This window comes from Hylobates moloch, unplaced genomic scaffold (genome assembly GCF_009828535.3).
Source record: "Hylobates moloch isolate HMO894 unplaced genomic scaffold, HMol_V3 SCAFFOLD_4, whole genome shotgun sequence".
In the NCBI taxonomy this organism is placed as follows: Eukaryota; Metazoa; Chordata; class Mammalia; order Primates; family Hylobatidae; genus Hylobates; species Hylobates moloch.
Genome location: NW_026652279.1, coordinates 69,583,096 through 69,599,280, shown reverse-complemented (window position 1 = coordinate 69,599,280; position 16,185 = coordinate 69,583,096). Strand labels below are relative to the sequence as shown.

Below are 16,185 nucleotides of genomic sequence, written 5' to 3'. Positions count from 1 at the left end.
CTAGGGAGGAGGGAAGGGGGAGGGAACTAGAGAGGAGGAGGAGGTTAGCCTAGGCAGCTACAGCGGCGGCGGCGCAGGGGCTGGTACGCGCTGGGCGGCGAGAGCCTCATGGCGGAGGAAGAGAGCGACCAAGAGGCCGAACGCCTCGGAGAAGAGCTTGTGGCCATTGTGGAGTCCCCGCTGGGCCCTGTGGGGCTTAGAGCTGCGGGCGACGGCAGAGGCGGCGCTGGCAGCGGCAACTGCGGCGGCGGCGTCGGAATCAGCAGTAGGGATTACTGCCGACGCTTCTGTCAGGTGAGGCGTCCGTTGGCCGCCCCGACTTGTCACCCGGGTCCTGGGCCTCTCTGCGTCTCCTGGCCTTCTCGTCCATGAATCTGGTCTATGTCCAGTGCCCGCTCCTCCCCAACAAGGAGGGTGAGGCTGAAGCTCCCTCCTCCACTTATCCGGCTTGGGGTGGGGGGCGGGGAGCAAGGCGAGGGTGACCCACGGGCTTAAGGTTGCTGAGAAAGTGAGTTTGTCGGGGATGGAGGGGCTGGAAAGAAGGAAGGTCGGCTGTCGGGAAAGCTCTGTCCTGACATGCCTTCCCTACCCCAAACACCTTCCTGCCCTAGAGTCCCGCCTTTCTTATGTTTCCTACCCTGGTCTTTCTCACCTCATCTGGCACCTCTGGTAACATTTGCTGCCTTCCCCTCTCCGCCGATTGCCCCCCATGTTCTCCCCTTTTTTCCGGGATGGGAGACATGCCATCATTCCTGTCACTGCCACTGTTCCCCCTCTTCTAGGGTCTCCTGTCATCCACTCACAAGATCCCGCTGGGCCGGTTCTCCAGTTGGCGTAGACGCTGACCCACGGTGATTTAGTTACTTTTTTCGGACAGAGGGTGCGTTAAGGCAGTGTGATTGTCATTTTTTTTTAACCTCCTTCCGTTGACACACGGACTCTTTTCTAATTAACCGCTCATAATGAAAGTAATTTTCCTTAAACTCTTGCTCCGGTTAACATCACCAACCCCCCTCATCCTTCAATTTATAATGTATTTTATTTAGCCTGTAAAATACAGTGTCTGAACGGTGACATTAAATTACTTACTCAGTCGACCGTCACAGGGGTTTGATGTTGTTCAAAGTGTTTGTAATCAAATATAACAAATATACTCCTCCTTGTTTAGGGGTAAAGTTTGTGTACTCTCCATTCTCATCTACTTGCATTTGTAATTTAAACGGTTTGTTCCCATTTACAACAGTCTTTTTTTTGCAAGCTATTTTGGGAAAAAAAAATTAACTGCTCCTTTTCCATCCTATCCCTTTTAAAATGTGTCCATTATTTTGGATGTATAGGGTTCAGATTCTGGCTCCACTATCTCCTGGCAGAAATTATTACCTTGGACAAGTTACTCTGTGTCTCAGTTTCCCCTTCTGTCAAAGAGGAGTAATAGTTAAATAAATATGTGAAGGGTTTGAATCAGGTAGCTATTAATTTCATTCTGATAACAAGTAGGAAATAAAGTTAATGAGAAATGGGCATCATGTTTGCTGACATTTCTTTCAGTGCTTGTAAGGGAAAGCTTGTAAGAATTCTCTTACAAGCATTGAAAGAAAAAGGATGGAGTTGGCATTTTTCAGGTAAGTTTTTAATGCTTTAATTTAAATTGCCTTCTGATTTCATGTTTTCCCCCAGTGTCATAAAGAAGTTGGTTTGAAGAGTGTGTCAGTTTCTTTGGCATTGCTATTTAATGACTTTCTTGAAAATGTATTTTTATTTTGATAATTGGCATTCACTTTTATTTTGATAATTGGCATTCACTGAATTTAGAGGTTCAGTGTCTTGTTTTCAGAGCACTTGTTTTCTAACTATACCTTTTACATCTAGAAACCACGCTACTGGTAGATTTTTTATCTATAGGAATTGTAAACTTCTGAAAATTAGGATACAATTTATATTTTTAATATATTCAGAGGCTGAAAATCTATTTAATTTTTTTGTTTTGCTTTTTATATCAATAACGAGCTACTAAAATTTTAGAACAAATGACAAATTTAGCCTGCAAAACACAGTGTCTTAATAGTGACAGTACAATATTTTAAGAACAAATGAAGTTGACTACTTTATGACTTCCCTACCTCCTGTATATCCAAGGAAATAAAACAGGAAGAACTTAATGAACGTTTATTTTCTATTGCTAAATTATGTTAGACTGACATACTTTCATGTTACCAACTTTCACCTGAAACAGTTTATTACCTGAAACTTTACATATTTTATAATATTCTAGGTTACTGATAGATCTGCTCTGAGGTTTTGTCCTGATTTTACTTTGCAGGTGAGCTTTGTGAAATCCTTTTTTATATTAAAGCTTTTAGATGGAATAAAATATTCCTTTATTAAGTTGAATTTTATCTACTGAGAAATAAAATTCTACCATAGTAATTGCTTCATTCGTCAGTAAGGGAAGCAGGGGATTATTTAATCTAATTCCTAGTCGAAGATTTCTTTTTAAAAATTTGGTTTTCTGACACTGAGGCTAATATTAAGTATAATTGTTTTTATTAGTGAATGACTTAATCGTGAGTAATGAAATGGATATTGTGCAGTTGGGGTATGTGACAGTTAACTAAATACATGAGTTATACAGACAGGCTAGTGGTGTTTCAAAGAAAGGCTCTGGTTTATCTTCCTCTTTTTAGAGGGAAATATGAATCAAAATTTCTTGGCAGTTAGTTGTGTGGGCAAAGGGAGAGAGGAAGGAACACTTCTTTTCCAGAGGGGTTTTTGTGTCTTTTACCACAAGGAAAAATAAACCAGAAGATAACAGTGTAATGTTGGACTGGCCCTATCACATCCTCCCTTGGCTCTTGTTAGCTCACTCAATAAATGCTTAAATAAAACTGGCCCTTAACTAATACTTAATTTGCTTTGAGGATGAAAGGTAGGGGAAAGTAACTTTTATGGAAGGCCTACTAACTCTTAAGCTTCAGACAGCAAGTAACATAGTTGAAATTGAGGCATGAACAAGTTAATGTGTCTTAGTTTCCATTATGTAGACATGCTGGGATTTGAACTCAGTCTTCAGTTTCTGCTGAAAAGCAGTAAGTAAATCCTCAATTATAGAGGGGAATTTTTTTTTTTTTTTGCAAGTGATGTGAAAGGAAAAAGAAGTTACTGAAAATAACTTTGTATTGTGGATGAAAAGTTTATAAAGTACTCTTTCATTATGACACAGTAGTAAGAAATATTTCAAAAAGCAGACTGTTATTGTCTGACTTGTTAAGTGCTGTAAACATTCCTGAAAGTTTTAATGATTCAATTTATTTTGTCACCAAATACACTGAATTTTTTTGTCATAAATTGATTGTAAACTAAAGAAGTTAAGATACTTTCTTCTTAGTTCAGTGCCAGAATGAATATAATGAGTAATAAAAAAGGATTTCTGGAACCACTTTGATATGTTGATTAAAATATAATTTAAAATTATTTCATACTACAGTGGGGTTAATAGTCATGCCACGAGGATGTCATGAATATAAAAAGAGAGAAGAATATAAAGTACTTAGTATTGTAGCACACAGATAGACTTAAATAGGTAGATGCTATTAATATTTCTCTCTTGTAAAATCCTCTGAGGATTTATGAGGGACATTGGAGATAATCTATAGGTAGCTTATAATTTGTGTTTCGCAGTAAACTTGAGAGAAAATTTAGAAATGTTACAATTCTTAAATTCTGTTATTCAACTAGAAAAGCTGAATGCTCCTGGTGAAACACAATGATTTATAAAACAACTATGGCAGGGGTTCTCAGAGATTTTGTTTCCCTTAGGAGACATTTGGCAATGTCAGGAGATACTTTTGATTGTCATGATTGAGGTTTGCTGCTGACATCTAGTGCATGGAGGCTAGAGATGCTACTGAACATCCTACAATGCACAGGATGGCTCTAACAACAAAGGATTATCTGATCCGGAATATCAGTAATGCCGAGGTTGAGAAACTTGGCTGTACCCTTACTTTGGGACTCTTAGTGGGTACCTTATATGTGTAATGCTGATATAAATGGCAGTAAAGTTTTTAATGATCCTCAAATAGTTTTTAAGTAACGACTGTGGGCCAGGCACTGTGATAGGTGCCCTAAGAGATGGTATTCACAGAAAAGAGAGTTTGTCTCATTGTGTTATAAAATACATTCTAATGTCTCGTAATTTAGAGAAATTAAAATTTGTCTCAGGAAGAAACAATCCTTATTTCTTGGTCTTGATATAGGATTTACATCATACTTATTATAGCTCTGTGAGTAGTTTTCTAGGGTATAATACATTTTTACTAATTCTTGCTATTAATTGGGATTATTTTTAGTTTATCTTTAATTTTTATTAATGTACTTAGTTTTAAGAAGTCATATAAGGCCTAAGTACCAGGAATTGCATTTTGGTGCTAATGGAGACCTGACCTAAGTTGTTTAAACAAGGTGGGCATTTATTTCTTATGTAAAAAAATCTTGAATAGACAGTGTAGGGATGGTACAGTGGCCATACCATCATTTGCTCTTTCTTACTAGTCATCCTTGTCTTAGCATCCCGAGTTTGTGTCATGATCCAAGGTAGTTGCTTGAGTCGCAGCTATCACATCTGACTTCCCCAGTGGCAGGAGCTGGTTGTCTCTGTGGTATAAACCAAAACAACTTGTCCATCCTACTTAATGACCCACTTTCATCTTGTGAGTTATCCTCATCTGAAAAGAATGTTAGGAAATTTTTCTAGATTTTTGTTTGTTGATAAACAGATGCCTATGATTCTGTCAGTATGGAAGAAAACAAGAATGGATATTATTGAAACAACCAGCTTCTTTCTTTTTTTTTTTTTGCCACAGTTTATAACAAAAAATAGCAGTCATGCCCTGTCCTCTCCCTTTCTTACTTCTTATTCTCCAGAGGCTATCACTGGCAACTCTTTCAGTTTTGATATTTACCTCTATATTTATAAGTAATTTTTTCCCTAGTTGTTTTAGATGGAATCAGTTGGTCTAGTACAGGAAGGAGATAGGGACTACCTTACTGTCTCACTATTGATCTCACTATTGAGCATGTTCACTATGTACACTTTGATTATACCCTGTTTTTGTTTATGCCTTTCCTTCCTCCTACCCTCTTTGTGTCCAAATGTTCAGTGTCTTCAGAGAATTAGGAGTTAGTTGCCATTGTTTTGTTAGGGGAGGGATCTGGGGGAGATTTTGAACTGATCTTTTTGTTTCTGACTCTGTTCTCACATCTTTTGGAGGTATGTGGTGCCTCAAATTCCTGAGATGTTCTGGGGTTCTGGGGTAGATTCAAGCACACATTAGCTTGTTCCCAAACTCCCTCGACTGATGGCTCGGCTTTCAGTTTCTTGGGTCTGTTAAGCCAGTTACCACCCATCCATCTGATTTCCAACTACCCATCTGTAGGTATCTCTCCTTTTTCATTGCTTTGTCCTGTGGGTTTAGCTGTTTTAAAACACATATATTTTACTGTTATTTTAGTGGAGTTTTCAAGTAGGATCAGACGTAAATGTGGTTCAATCTGTCACATTTAACTAGAAGTCTCAAATTAGTTTTCTAGCTCAGTAAATAATAGTATGAAAGATGAAAAGGAAAGTATTAAAAATAATTTGCAGTCACTTACTTTTGAAAAAGAGTATCCTATTTTCTGATCTACTCTGTAGTGAATATCCAGAGCTAGAAATAATTTAATTGCATTGATTTACGTTATGTGTTCCTTTTGGCAAAATTATTTTTATTTCTCAATTGCAAATGAAAATTTTAGCTTTTTAAAAAGTTTTCAAATTTTGGCACATTTGGGATATTTCAAGTCTTCATAAAAGGTGAATTCCCTGGAAAGACATTAACTTGTTTATTATAATTAGGAAAAAACAAAACAAATGAAACTTAGATGTTGATGGCTGTTATTTGGGGAGCTAAATCCTTTTTTTTTGTTATTGTTGCTCCTTAATGCCTTTGTAGGTTGACTTTCAGAGTTGAGTTGAACTGATTGTTCATAATGACATTATTTGTAATAGCAAATCATTGAAAACCACCTAAATGACTATTGTTAGGGGAGTTAGTACATATAATGTAATACTATGTCCCTTTTCCCTAAACAATCTTGTATTTAAAGAATATTCATACGAGAAACTGTTTATAGTATAACTACTGAAAAGACACAGGACACAGGTGATTTCACCTTTGTAAATAAAAGGACTGAAATATACCAAATTGTTGTTAACTTTGTAGTGGTATGCTTATGGCTGAATTTTATTTTAGTTTTTACATTTGTTTATTTTTTTAGATTTTCAAAAATTAAACCTACTTTATAATCAAGGAAAAAATAAAGTATATAAAATAAATTTCATTTTCTTTTCCTACCTCACAGACTGTTCATTATTATTATTTTTTTGAGACAGGGTCTGGCTGGCTGTGTCGCTCAGGCTGGAGTGCAGTGTCTGCCATCTAGGCTCACTGCAACCTCCCTGTCCGGGGCTAAAGCGGTTCTCAGCACCCATTAGCCCCCAGCCCCAGTAGCTGGGACTTCAGGTATGCACCACCATGCCCGGCTAAATTTTTGTAGTTTTAGTTTTACCATGATCTGCAGGCTGGTCTTAACTCCTGAGGTCAAGCGATTCACCCACCGTGGCCTCCCATGATGCTAGGATTACAGGCGTGAGCCACCGCGCCTAGCCCTAGATTGGCTATTTTGTACAAATAGATACAAGATTATTTTGAGTATGATGAAATTTTAGTTCTTTGTTTCCCCAAAGCATGTGAGATGCTTTTTTAAAAAAATGAATTGGTTAAATAAACTTATGAACATCATTTTAGAATGACCAATGAGATTCTAAACTTCAGTGACTTTTTTATACACAGTCTTTCATTAGATACATGACTATTATTGCTTTCCAAATAACCACTCATTACATTGCTTCAAAAAATCTATCCCTGCCAGGGTGTGGTGGCTCACACCTGTAATCTCAGCACTTTGGGAGTCCAAGGCAGGCAAATTGAGCTCAGGAGTTCGAGACCAGCCTGGGCAACATGGTGAAACCCTATCTCTACAAAAAAACAAAAATTTAGCTGGGTGTGGTGGCACACACCTGTAGTCCCAGCTACTTGGGAGGCTGAGGTGGGAGAATGGCTTAAGCCCAGGAGGTGGAGTTTGCAGTGAGTGGAGATCTCCACCCTGGGTGACAGAGCGAGACTCTGTTTTTAAAAACAAAACAAAACAAAAAAAAACCCTCAATTTAAATTTTGTAGATAAAATGGCAGGAGGAAATATATTTAAATGGAGTCATTGCTTTTAAGTTTTTTAGTTATATCATCTTTTCACAGTTCTGCCAAACACAAGTAAGGTACCATTTGTACTGTTATTATTGGCACTGAATTTTCTTGCTTTCCTGCCAAAATGTGCTAAACTACACCTTAAAAATTACAAACAGAAACAAAAACAAGAACTTTATGAAACCTGTAGTAAAATATGTGTCTGGTAAGATACGTGAAGAAATAAAATAAGATCAATTAAATCTGGCCGATTGAATGACACGTTAATTGTATATTAATATGTAATGTTAAAGATATTAGGAGATGGTGGGACATTGTGGCAAACTAAATTTGAGAGGAGGTTGAATTGTATAATTTATGAAATCCTAAAGTCTAGTACATTAACACTCTATACTGTCAACTTTTCAAAGCAGTGGTGAATACAAAAATAACTGAAAGACTCCATCTAAACGGTAAAAAAGTCACTAATGTGAAGGTTGAAGCTTGTCAATTATATAAGGCACTGGGGATACAGTGGTAAGCAAACAGACATTGCCCACTTTTGTGTGCAGTTATAACTTTGGTAAGTGCTATGAAGAAAAGGTATGCAATACTATAAATGGGAACTAATAGGCTTGACTATGTATATTTGGATACATGGGCAAGTTCTGCTCTACTGAGATCCTTTGGTTTGATTTGATATGTTGAGTTTAAGGTGCTTTTGCCTCATCCAAGGAGAGATCTTAGAGATAGCTGGACTGAACAGAAGCCAGAGCTCAAAAGGGAGGTCCGGTTATCATAGCTCTGTGGATGGTATTCGAAGTCATATGGGTGAATGAGCTCACATGGGGAGAGAAAGTAGACTAGGAAAAGGAGGACCTTAAAACTAAAGCTTGAAGAGCCTCAAAATTAAATGTCTCAGTAGGAAAGGATGAGTCTTCAAATAAAGTTTGAGAAGGATTGAAGAGGTTTCAGAAACCCAGAGAACTGTGGTGTCACAAAAGGCAAGGAAAGAGAATGTTTTAGGATGGGCTGAATGCTAACTGGCATTGCAAACTATTGAGATCCAGTCATTGAATTAACATGGAGTCTTGGGTGACTCTAAACAGAGCTGTTTTGGTGTAGTGATGGGATCAGGAGTCAGGCTGGAGTAGTTCTAAGAGTGGGAGGTGAAGGAATAGACAGTAAGTATAAATAACCTATAAAGGAGAAGGAAAGATGGTGGTAACTGGAGGCATTGTGGATTGAAGGTAATAATTTTCTTTTCTTTTTTTTAGTAAATTGGTGTGAACTGTGTACACTTAAAATCTGGCGAGAATGATCCATTTGAAAGGAAGATACAAACCTACAAAAGAAGGGATTATCTATATTATAAGACCCCTGAAGGGGAGGAAGGACAACACTCAAAGCACAAGTGGAGGGGTGTTGCTTTATATTGGAGTTTTGTGGTAGGAGTAAAGTTCATCTGTTAAGAGTACATGGAGGTGGTTGTTAGCTGATTAGAGAGGTATGTTGAATTAACCCACAGAACCATTTGAATTTGATCATTGTGAATGCAGAGTGACCATTAGTATGTACCTTTGTTCATCAGTGCTTATTTGTCTCGGTGAAGGCATGAAAAATGAGTTACATTCATTCAGGATTAGGTGTAGACTATGATAAATCAGTTAATTAACTTTGAGAAAGAAAGGGATAGGTTCATTTTCGGGCTCCACTTGTGGCAAAACATAGCACAGAGAAGTGAAAGGAGAAGAAAAGTGGTTGTATCAGTACATATTAATAGGTGCACAAAATTGCTCTGTGTACTGTGAAAGTAAGTGTGCATATATAATGTCATAATAAAACATGTACAGTTTGTTAATATGTATTTCTACAACTAGAGTTTATTGATATTAACTGATATGTTTTGGTTACTCTAAAGTTGAAATATTATAAATACTCTTCCCAGTGATTTGATGTGTGTATGTTAATGTTTTTAATATCTGAAAGCTATTATTGGAATGCTTTGTATATGTATATGCTGTATATATGTATATAACTCATTTTGAATGGTTTCCATGAATTAGGGACTGTGATAAGTCGTTTACCTGTTTTAGCTCATTTAATCCACTACCCTACAAGCTATGTGCTATTATTCTCATTTTTATAGGTCAGGAAACTAAGACCAGAAGAGGTGGCTTCACCAAGTCCTGTACCTAGTATGTGATAATCAGACTGTAACCTAGCCAGTTTGACAGTCAAAAGCCAGCCTGTGCACTTAGCCTCTGGAGTGCAATACAATACATTGTATTGTATCTAGGAATAAGCATTTGTTATCTATTGTACCATCTGTGCATATATATTTGATATATACTGTAGCTTACTAAAGCAGTTTTGATTGAGTGGAAGCACTGCAATGGACACTGTTAAAAAGACTCAAAGCAGCAGAAACTAAAGATTTGCATAAATGTGAAACAGAAGAAAAAAATCAAATTCAATCTAGCAGAAGTTCCCCATCAGAAGTGATTCTCAGGCCAGGTGCAGTGGCTTACACCTGTAATCCCAGTACTTTGGGAGGCCGAGGCAGGTAGATTACCTGAGTCCAGGAGTTCAAGACCAGCCTGGCCAACATGGTGAAACCCCATCTCTACTAAAAATACAAAAATTAGTTGGGCATGGTGGTGCACGCCTGTATTCCCAGTTACTTGGGAGGCTGAGGCAGGAGAATCGCTTGAACTCTGGAGGTGGAGGTTGCGGTGAGTCTAGATCGCACTGCTGCACTTCAGCCTGGATGACAAAGTGAGACTCTGTTCCAAAAAGAAAAAAGAAAGTAATTCTCAACTCTTAGTCCACCCCCCAACCCATTCAGGATGTGCTTAGATGAGATAGTAACAGTGGCTCAGTTATAACTTTTCTTCATAGCACTTATCAAAGTTACAATTACACAAAACAGGACAATGTTTGCTTACCACTATATCCCCAGTGCCTTATATAATTGACAAGCTTCAACATTCACATCAGTGACTTTTCTACTACTTAGATGGAGAGTCTTTCAGTTATTTTTGTATTCACCACTGCTTTGGAAAGTTGACATTATAGAGTGTTAATGTACTGGACTTTAGTATCTCGTATAACTTATTACACAAATTATAGCAGTTCTTAAAATACCAAAGTTATGGTGACTACAAACCAGTAGAAGTTATTTTATGTTTATTATCTTGTGTTTTGAAAGCAGGAGAGTATGGGATATGTTTTAAATGTTTATCCTTAATGATTAAAGTTTGTCACTCTCTCCATATTTAGATTTAACCTTGAATATCTGGAAATCCTACCAGTCCCAAATACAATGGATGTGCTTTTTTGGCCTTCATCTGTCATACTGTCATTTGACAAATCTCTCAAATTACAGAATTTATTTTTAAAGTCTAAAATTTACATATATTCCATGCTCATGAGAGCATGAAGATCTCTTTTTCGGCTGATGGGAGTACAGATCACCGTGACTTTTCTGGACTACAATTTACCAAGATATTAGAAACCTTAAAATAATTTGTACCTTTTGACTTAGTCATTTTTCTTATAGCATTCATTTCTGAGGAATTATAAATTTGGACACAATACTATTCTTCATAGCATTAATTATAATTAATGTAATGAATGAATTAAAATAGGAAACCAACCAGAACATCTAAAATAGGTGAATATCTTTTCATCTCCCATAAATTAAAATTGTGTGCAGCCATAAAAATGATCTTTTCAGTGTCCACGTAATGATTTAGGTAAAGTTTTATTTGCATTTTCTTGGTGAGCAGATCTAAATTTCTTTCTTTTTTTTTTTTCAATCAGATTCTTTTAAGAATTTCAAAACTTTCCAAACTAATACAACCCAACAATAATCCAGACACACCAAAAAAAGTTATGAACCTTTGCTATACACCACTGTGGCAAATTTTTTTTTTTTTTTTTTGCAAATAAATCATATTGGTGTTTGCCCATTTAATTTTATATACTCTGTGATTGCTTTCATGATACAACAGCAGGGCTGAATAATTGGGTTGGAGAAAGTATGGCCCATAAGCTACTTTTTGGCCCCTTAAGAAAAAGTATGTCAGTTCCTGTCCTAGATTCTCGTTCATCCTTTGCAACAACTCTGTGAAATAAGTACTGTTTTTATCGTCATTTTATGAATGATGCAGCTGAGACTCAGATTAAGCAACTACCTTAAGACACACAGCTAGAAAAGGGATCAAGATGTTAATAATGGTTATATGTGGGCAGTGCAATGATGGATACTTTTTTTCTCATATATTATCCAAATTTAATATAATGAGTGTACATAACATAAAACATAATCAAGATGAAGGAAAGATATAAAACGTAGGTAGAAGAGAGTTGTGAGAATGTTAAAACTCATTCATCTTTTCTCAATTTATTACTTTGATTTCCTGCATATCATCCTGTCATCCTGTGTTTATAAACTTAGAGTAGATATACAATTTTTGCTTTCCTTCCTGGCACCTAAAACTGTATTATGCAGTTCCCCAATTCTTGATTTTATTTAAAAAGTAAGAAATTATTTTCTCGTTTCTTAAAAACTTCTGTATTGGGCTGAGTGTGGTGGCTCGCGGCTGTAATCCCAGCACTTTGGAGGCCGAGATGGGTGGATCACCTGAGGTCAGGAGTTTGAGACCAGCCTGGCCAACATGGTGAAACCCCGTCTCTACTAAAAACACAAAAATTGGCTGGGTGCGGTGGCTCACGCTTGTAATCCCAGCACTTTGGGAGGTCGAGGCAGGCGGATCACAAAGTAAGGAGATCGAGACCATCCTGGCTAACATGGTGAAACCCCATCTGTACTAAAAATACAACAAAAATTTAGCTGGGCACGGTGGTGGGCGCCTGTAGTCCCAGCTACTTGGGAGGCTGAGGTAGGAGAGTGGCGTGAACCCGGGAGGCGGAGCTTGCAGTGAGCTGAGATCGTGCCACTGCACACCAGCCTGGGCGACAGAGCGAGACTCCGTCTCAAAAAAAAAAAACCACAAAAATTAGCTGGGTGTGGTGGTGGGTGCCTTTAATCTCAGCTACTCAGGAGGATGAGGCAAGAGAATCACTTGAACCCGGGAGGCAGAGGTTGCAGTGAGCTGAGATCGCGCCATTGCACTCCAGCCTGGGCAACAAGAGTGAGACTCCATCTCAAAAAAAAAATCAAAAGAACTTCCGTATCAAACTTCACTTGTGAAGCCATTTTGTACTTAACTTTTAAGAGTTTTTATCTTCTCTCTTATATTTTGAAGTTAACTTCAACTATTAAATGCTCATAACTTCTAAGTGCTCATAAATTGCTGTATTTTTCTTGTCAGACAGTACTTTTTCTTAATATCAGTCAATTGGATATCCTTAGATATCTTAGGCATAAATCTACATATATAAAGTACAATAATTGAGTATTATAGAGGGTATTCCTTTAAGAAAATAATAGGTACTATGTGAAAAGCTTCATTTTAGTGATTATAGATAATTTAAAGGAAAAACCATCCTTGCCCTAAAGGAACTGAATTATCTAGTAAGGGAGAAAAGGCATATCTAACTATTATTTCTATCTGTTATGACCCTGATCCAAACCATAGTTAGCTTTCTCCTGGATTATTTTATTTCCCTGTTTCCACGTTTCCTCACTTTCAGTTTATTCTTTACACAGCAGTCAATGTGATCCTTTTAAAGGTACGAGTGAGGTCTCTTCCAAACCTTCCATATTTCTGTATCTCAGAGTCAAAGCCAAAATCCTTAGAGTGTACCACAGGGCTCCATAATCCTGCCCCATCTAGCTTTGTGACGTTTTCTTTTATTACTATGCACTCACCAACACTAGTGTTTTTGCCACTCCTTGTATGTATCTGCTGCTTGGCTTTTGTTTTGTCTGCCAGAAACATGTTTCATTTGGATGTCTATATAGTTTGCTGTGGGATCCTGCTCAGATAGCCTCTTATTAGAGAGATAGAGGCCTTCCCTGAACACCCCATGTAAAGTAACATCCCATCTCTAGTATTCTTTTCCCCCTTACCTGTGTTTTATTAATATTATATTTAAAGGTACTTAACACCATCTAATATGTATTCATTTACCTCTTATCCCTCCACAAAAAAATGAAAGCATCAGTGAACTTGGTACACAGTAGGCACTCTAAGGTTTGAATAAATTAATGAATAAATATAAATAAACCCTAAAATAGAGAAAGTGTGATTAGTGCCACTATTTTAATTCCTATGCAAGTTCACATGGAGAGACCATTTCTGATAGAGATAATTTGGAAAATTTTAATGGATGAAATAGGATTTGACTTGACTCTTAAAAAAATTGTTAGTATTAAAATGTAGGCATGAAGAAAGGAAATAGTATGGGGTAGGTGGACATTTTAAGTAGAGGAGATAACCTGTGAAAAGATGGATGGCATGGCACATTTATGAATAGCAGTAGTTAATTGATTAGAACTATGGTTCCTAATGTGTGGATCTCCAGACCAGCAGTATGAGCATCACCTGCAAACTATTAGCAGTACAAATTATTGGCTCCACCCAGACCTACAGAATCTGGAACTGTGGGACTGGGGTCCAGCAATCTGATTGTCACATTTTCCCAATGAGTCTAATGCATGCTAAAGTTTGAGAGCCACTGGACTAGAACATAAACTCAAAAAAGTATTGGTAGATAATAAGATTGGAAAAATGGATTGAGGCTTGGCTTAGGGGTTTGAATTCTGTGGGATAATATAGCATTAAAGGCAAAGTCATGGCATTATTCATCTTAAAATATTGTTTTAAGATACCACAGGAGGTAAAGAATGAAAGTCTACATAAAAAAAAGTAAGCTATCGAAGTATCCCAGAAAAGAAATTGAGGGCCTGGCTGAATAATGGCAATGAAAATGGAGTGGCTGGAACAGTTTCAAGGAATATTATGTATAATAAAGTACTTAGAATTTTGCTAAAAGTGGAGACAAGGCACCAAAGAATTCTATGAAATTATACTGGGTTTCTAATCTAAATATCTGAGAGTATAGTGATGGTATTAACAATAAATGGTGGGAGGAACAATTAAGGTATCTAAATGAACAGTATAGTTTTGGTTCTATTGGGTTTGAAGAGTTAGTGCATTCTTCTTTTTTTTTTTTTTTTTTTTTCTTGAGACGGAGTCTCGCTCTGTCGCCCAGGCTGGAGTGCAGTGGCGCAATCTCGGCTCACTGCAAGCTCCGCCTCCCGGGTTCACGCCATTCTCCTGCCTCAGCCTCTCCGAGTAGCTGGGACTACAGGCGCCTGCCACCACGCCCGGCTAATTTTTTTGTATTTTTTAGTAGAGACGAGGTTTCACCGTGGTCTCGATCTCCTGACCTCGTGATCCGCCCGCCTCGGCCTCCCAAAGTGCTGGGATTACAAGCGTGAGCCACCGCGCCCGGCCGGCATTCTTCTTAAAAAAGGAAGAATAAAAGTTAGTCAGTAGCTACAATGTACATTTTTATTAATCTTGAGTATATTTATCCCTATTTAAGAAGAGAGCAGTGGATTTTCTAGTAACTTACGGTAAATATAAAACTCATAATTTATTTTCTCCTTTTAGTAATGTCTCAGGCTTTTTAAGAGAGGAGGTTTCTGTGTTTGAAAAAGCTAATTAACCGATGATAGTTTTTTAGTTTAAAATTTCCTTTCCAGTTTTAATTTGAGCTTTGGTACAGGGGACCAAATGTCCACAAAAATAAGAATCTACCAGATTTGATCATTTGTCTCCCATTTTTGAGTTCACAAAGAAAAATTAGAGTCTAGAGTCTAAAGACGTTAAGATCCCAAATTCTTCCCTTTCTAGAGTATTAATCAGAGCCAGTGGGTCTCTCATGTGCCCCTATGATTTAGAGATCGGTATTTTTCAGGAGCTGCAGCTTGGGTTTTCTTCCTGTGATTGGGAGTGGCTTCTTTTAGCCCTCTAAAGGAGAATTGTTTAACTTCCAGGCTCTTTTGTGTCTTACTTTTTTTTTTTTTTTTTTTTTTTTTTTTTTTGAGACTGAGTCTTGCTTTATCACCCGGGCTGGAGTGCAGTGGCTTGATCTCGGCTCACTGCAACCTCTACCTCCTGGGTTGAAGTGATTCTCCTGCCTGAGCCTCCCAAGTAGCTGGGATTGCAGGCATCCGTCTCCACGCCTGGCTAATTTTTATATTTTTAGTAGAGACAGGATTTCACCATGTTGGCCAGGCTGGCCTTGAACTCCTGACCTCAAGTGATCCGCCTGCGTCGGCCTTCCAAAGTGCTGGATTATAAGCGTGAGCCACCACGCCTGGCCTGTGTCTTACTTTCTTAAGAGTCTTGAAGATCACTAGGGCAAACATTTATTACTGCACTCAACCCAATACACATTAAATTTAGAAATATACTAATATTTCTGTCAACTATACTATGTACTAAATTCAGGGAATTACTTTTGCCAGTAAAAATTAGTGATATCAGAAGGATGATGGATGTACAGAAAACAGGATACCAAGTGAATTTTGGTTTAAACCTCACCAGGCTCACCAGTGTGCCAGTTAGTTGTGCCAACTGCCAGTGTCCATAACTTGTGCTTATATTTTACTAGGAAAACTCATCAAGTGGTTAATTGTGCTACTGTCTGTTTACCATATTTTGTGGAGGGGGCTCTTACCCTGACCATTTCCTCCTTCCTGAAAGTAGTATCCTAATTTCTGTCTTTTTGCAAAGTTTACAAATTTCCACGGACAGTAGCCCCAGGTACCTCATCTTAATTGATGTTTCCTACTTTATATTTCCATCATATTAAAAGCTTTTAATTTCTGTTTCTTCTGTGTTTTCCTGGTACTCCTTGTGCTGAAATAAGTATAGAATCTGTTTTATGGCACTGCTTCTACTACCTGTTATAAAGAGCATAT

At 37.7% G+C, this 16,185-nt stretch overlaps 1 protein-coding gene across 5 annotated transcripts in view; it reads left to right on the top strand.

The window, feature by feature from the left end:
• The window catches only part of ZNF654 (zinc finger protein 654), a 91,457-nt gene continuing 75,272 nt past the window's right edge, over window positions 1-16,185 (top strand). The window contains exon 1 of one of the 5 annotated variants that reach the window (XM_058437640.1): window positions 1-294. In XM_058437640.1, the coding sequence (XP_058293623.1) occupies window positions 109-294 (186 nt within the window). In that variant the 5' untranslated portion in view covers window positions 1-108. The remainder of the gene's footprint in view (window positions 295-16,185) is intronic. The other 4 variants (XM_032150381.2, XM_058437639.1, XM_032150380.2 and 1 more) reach the window with 4 other exon arrangements.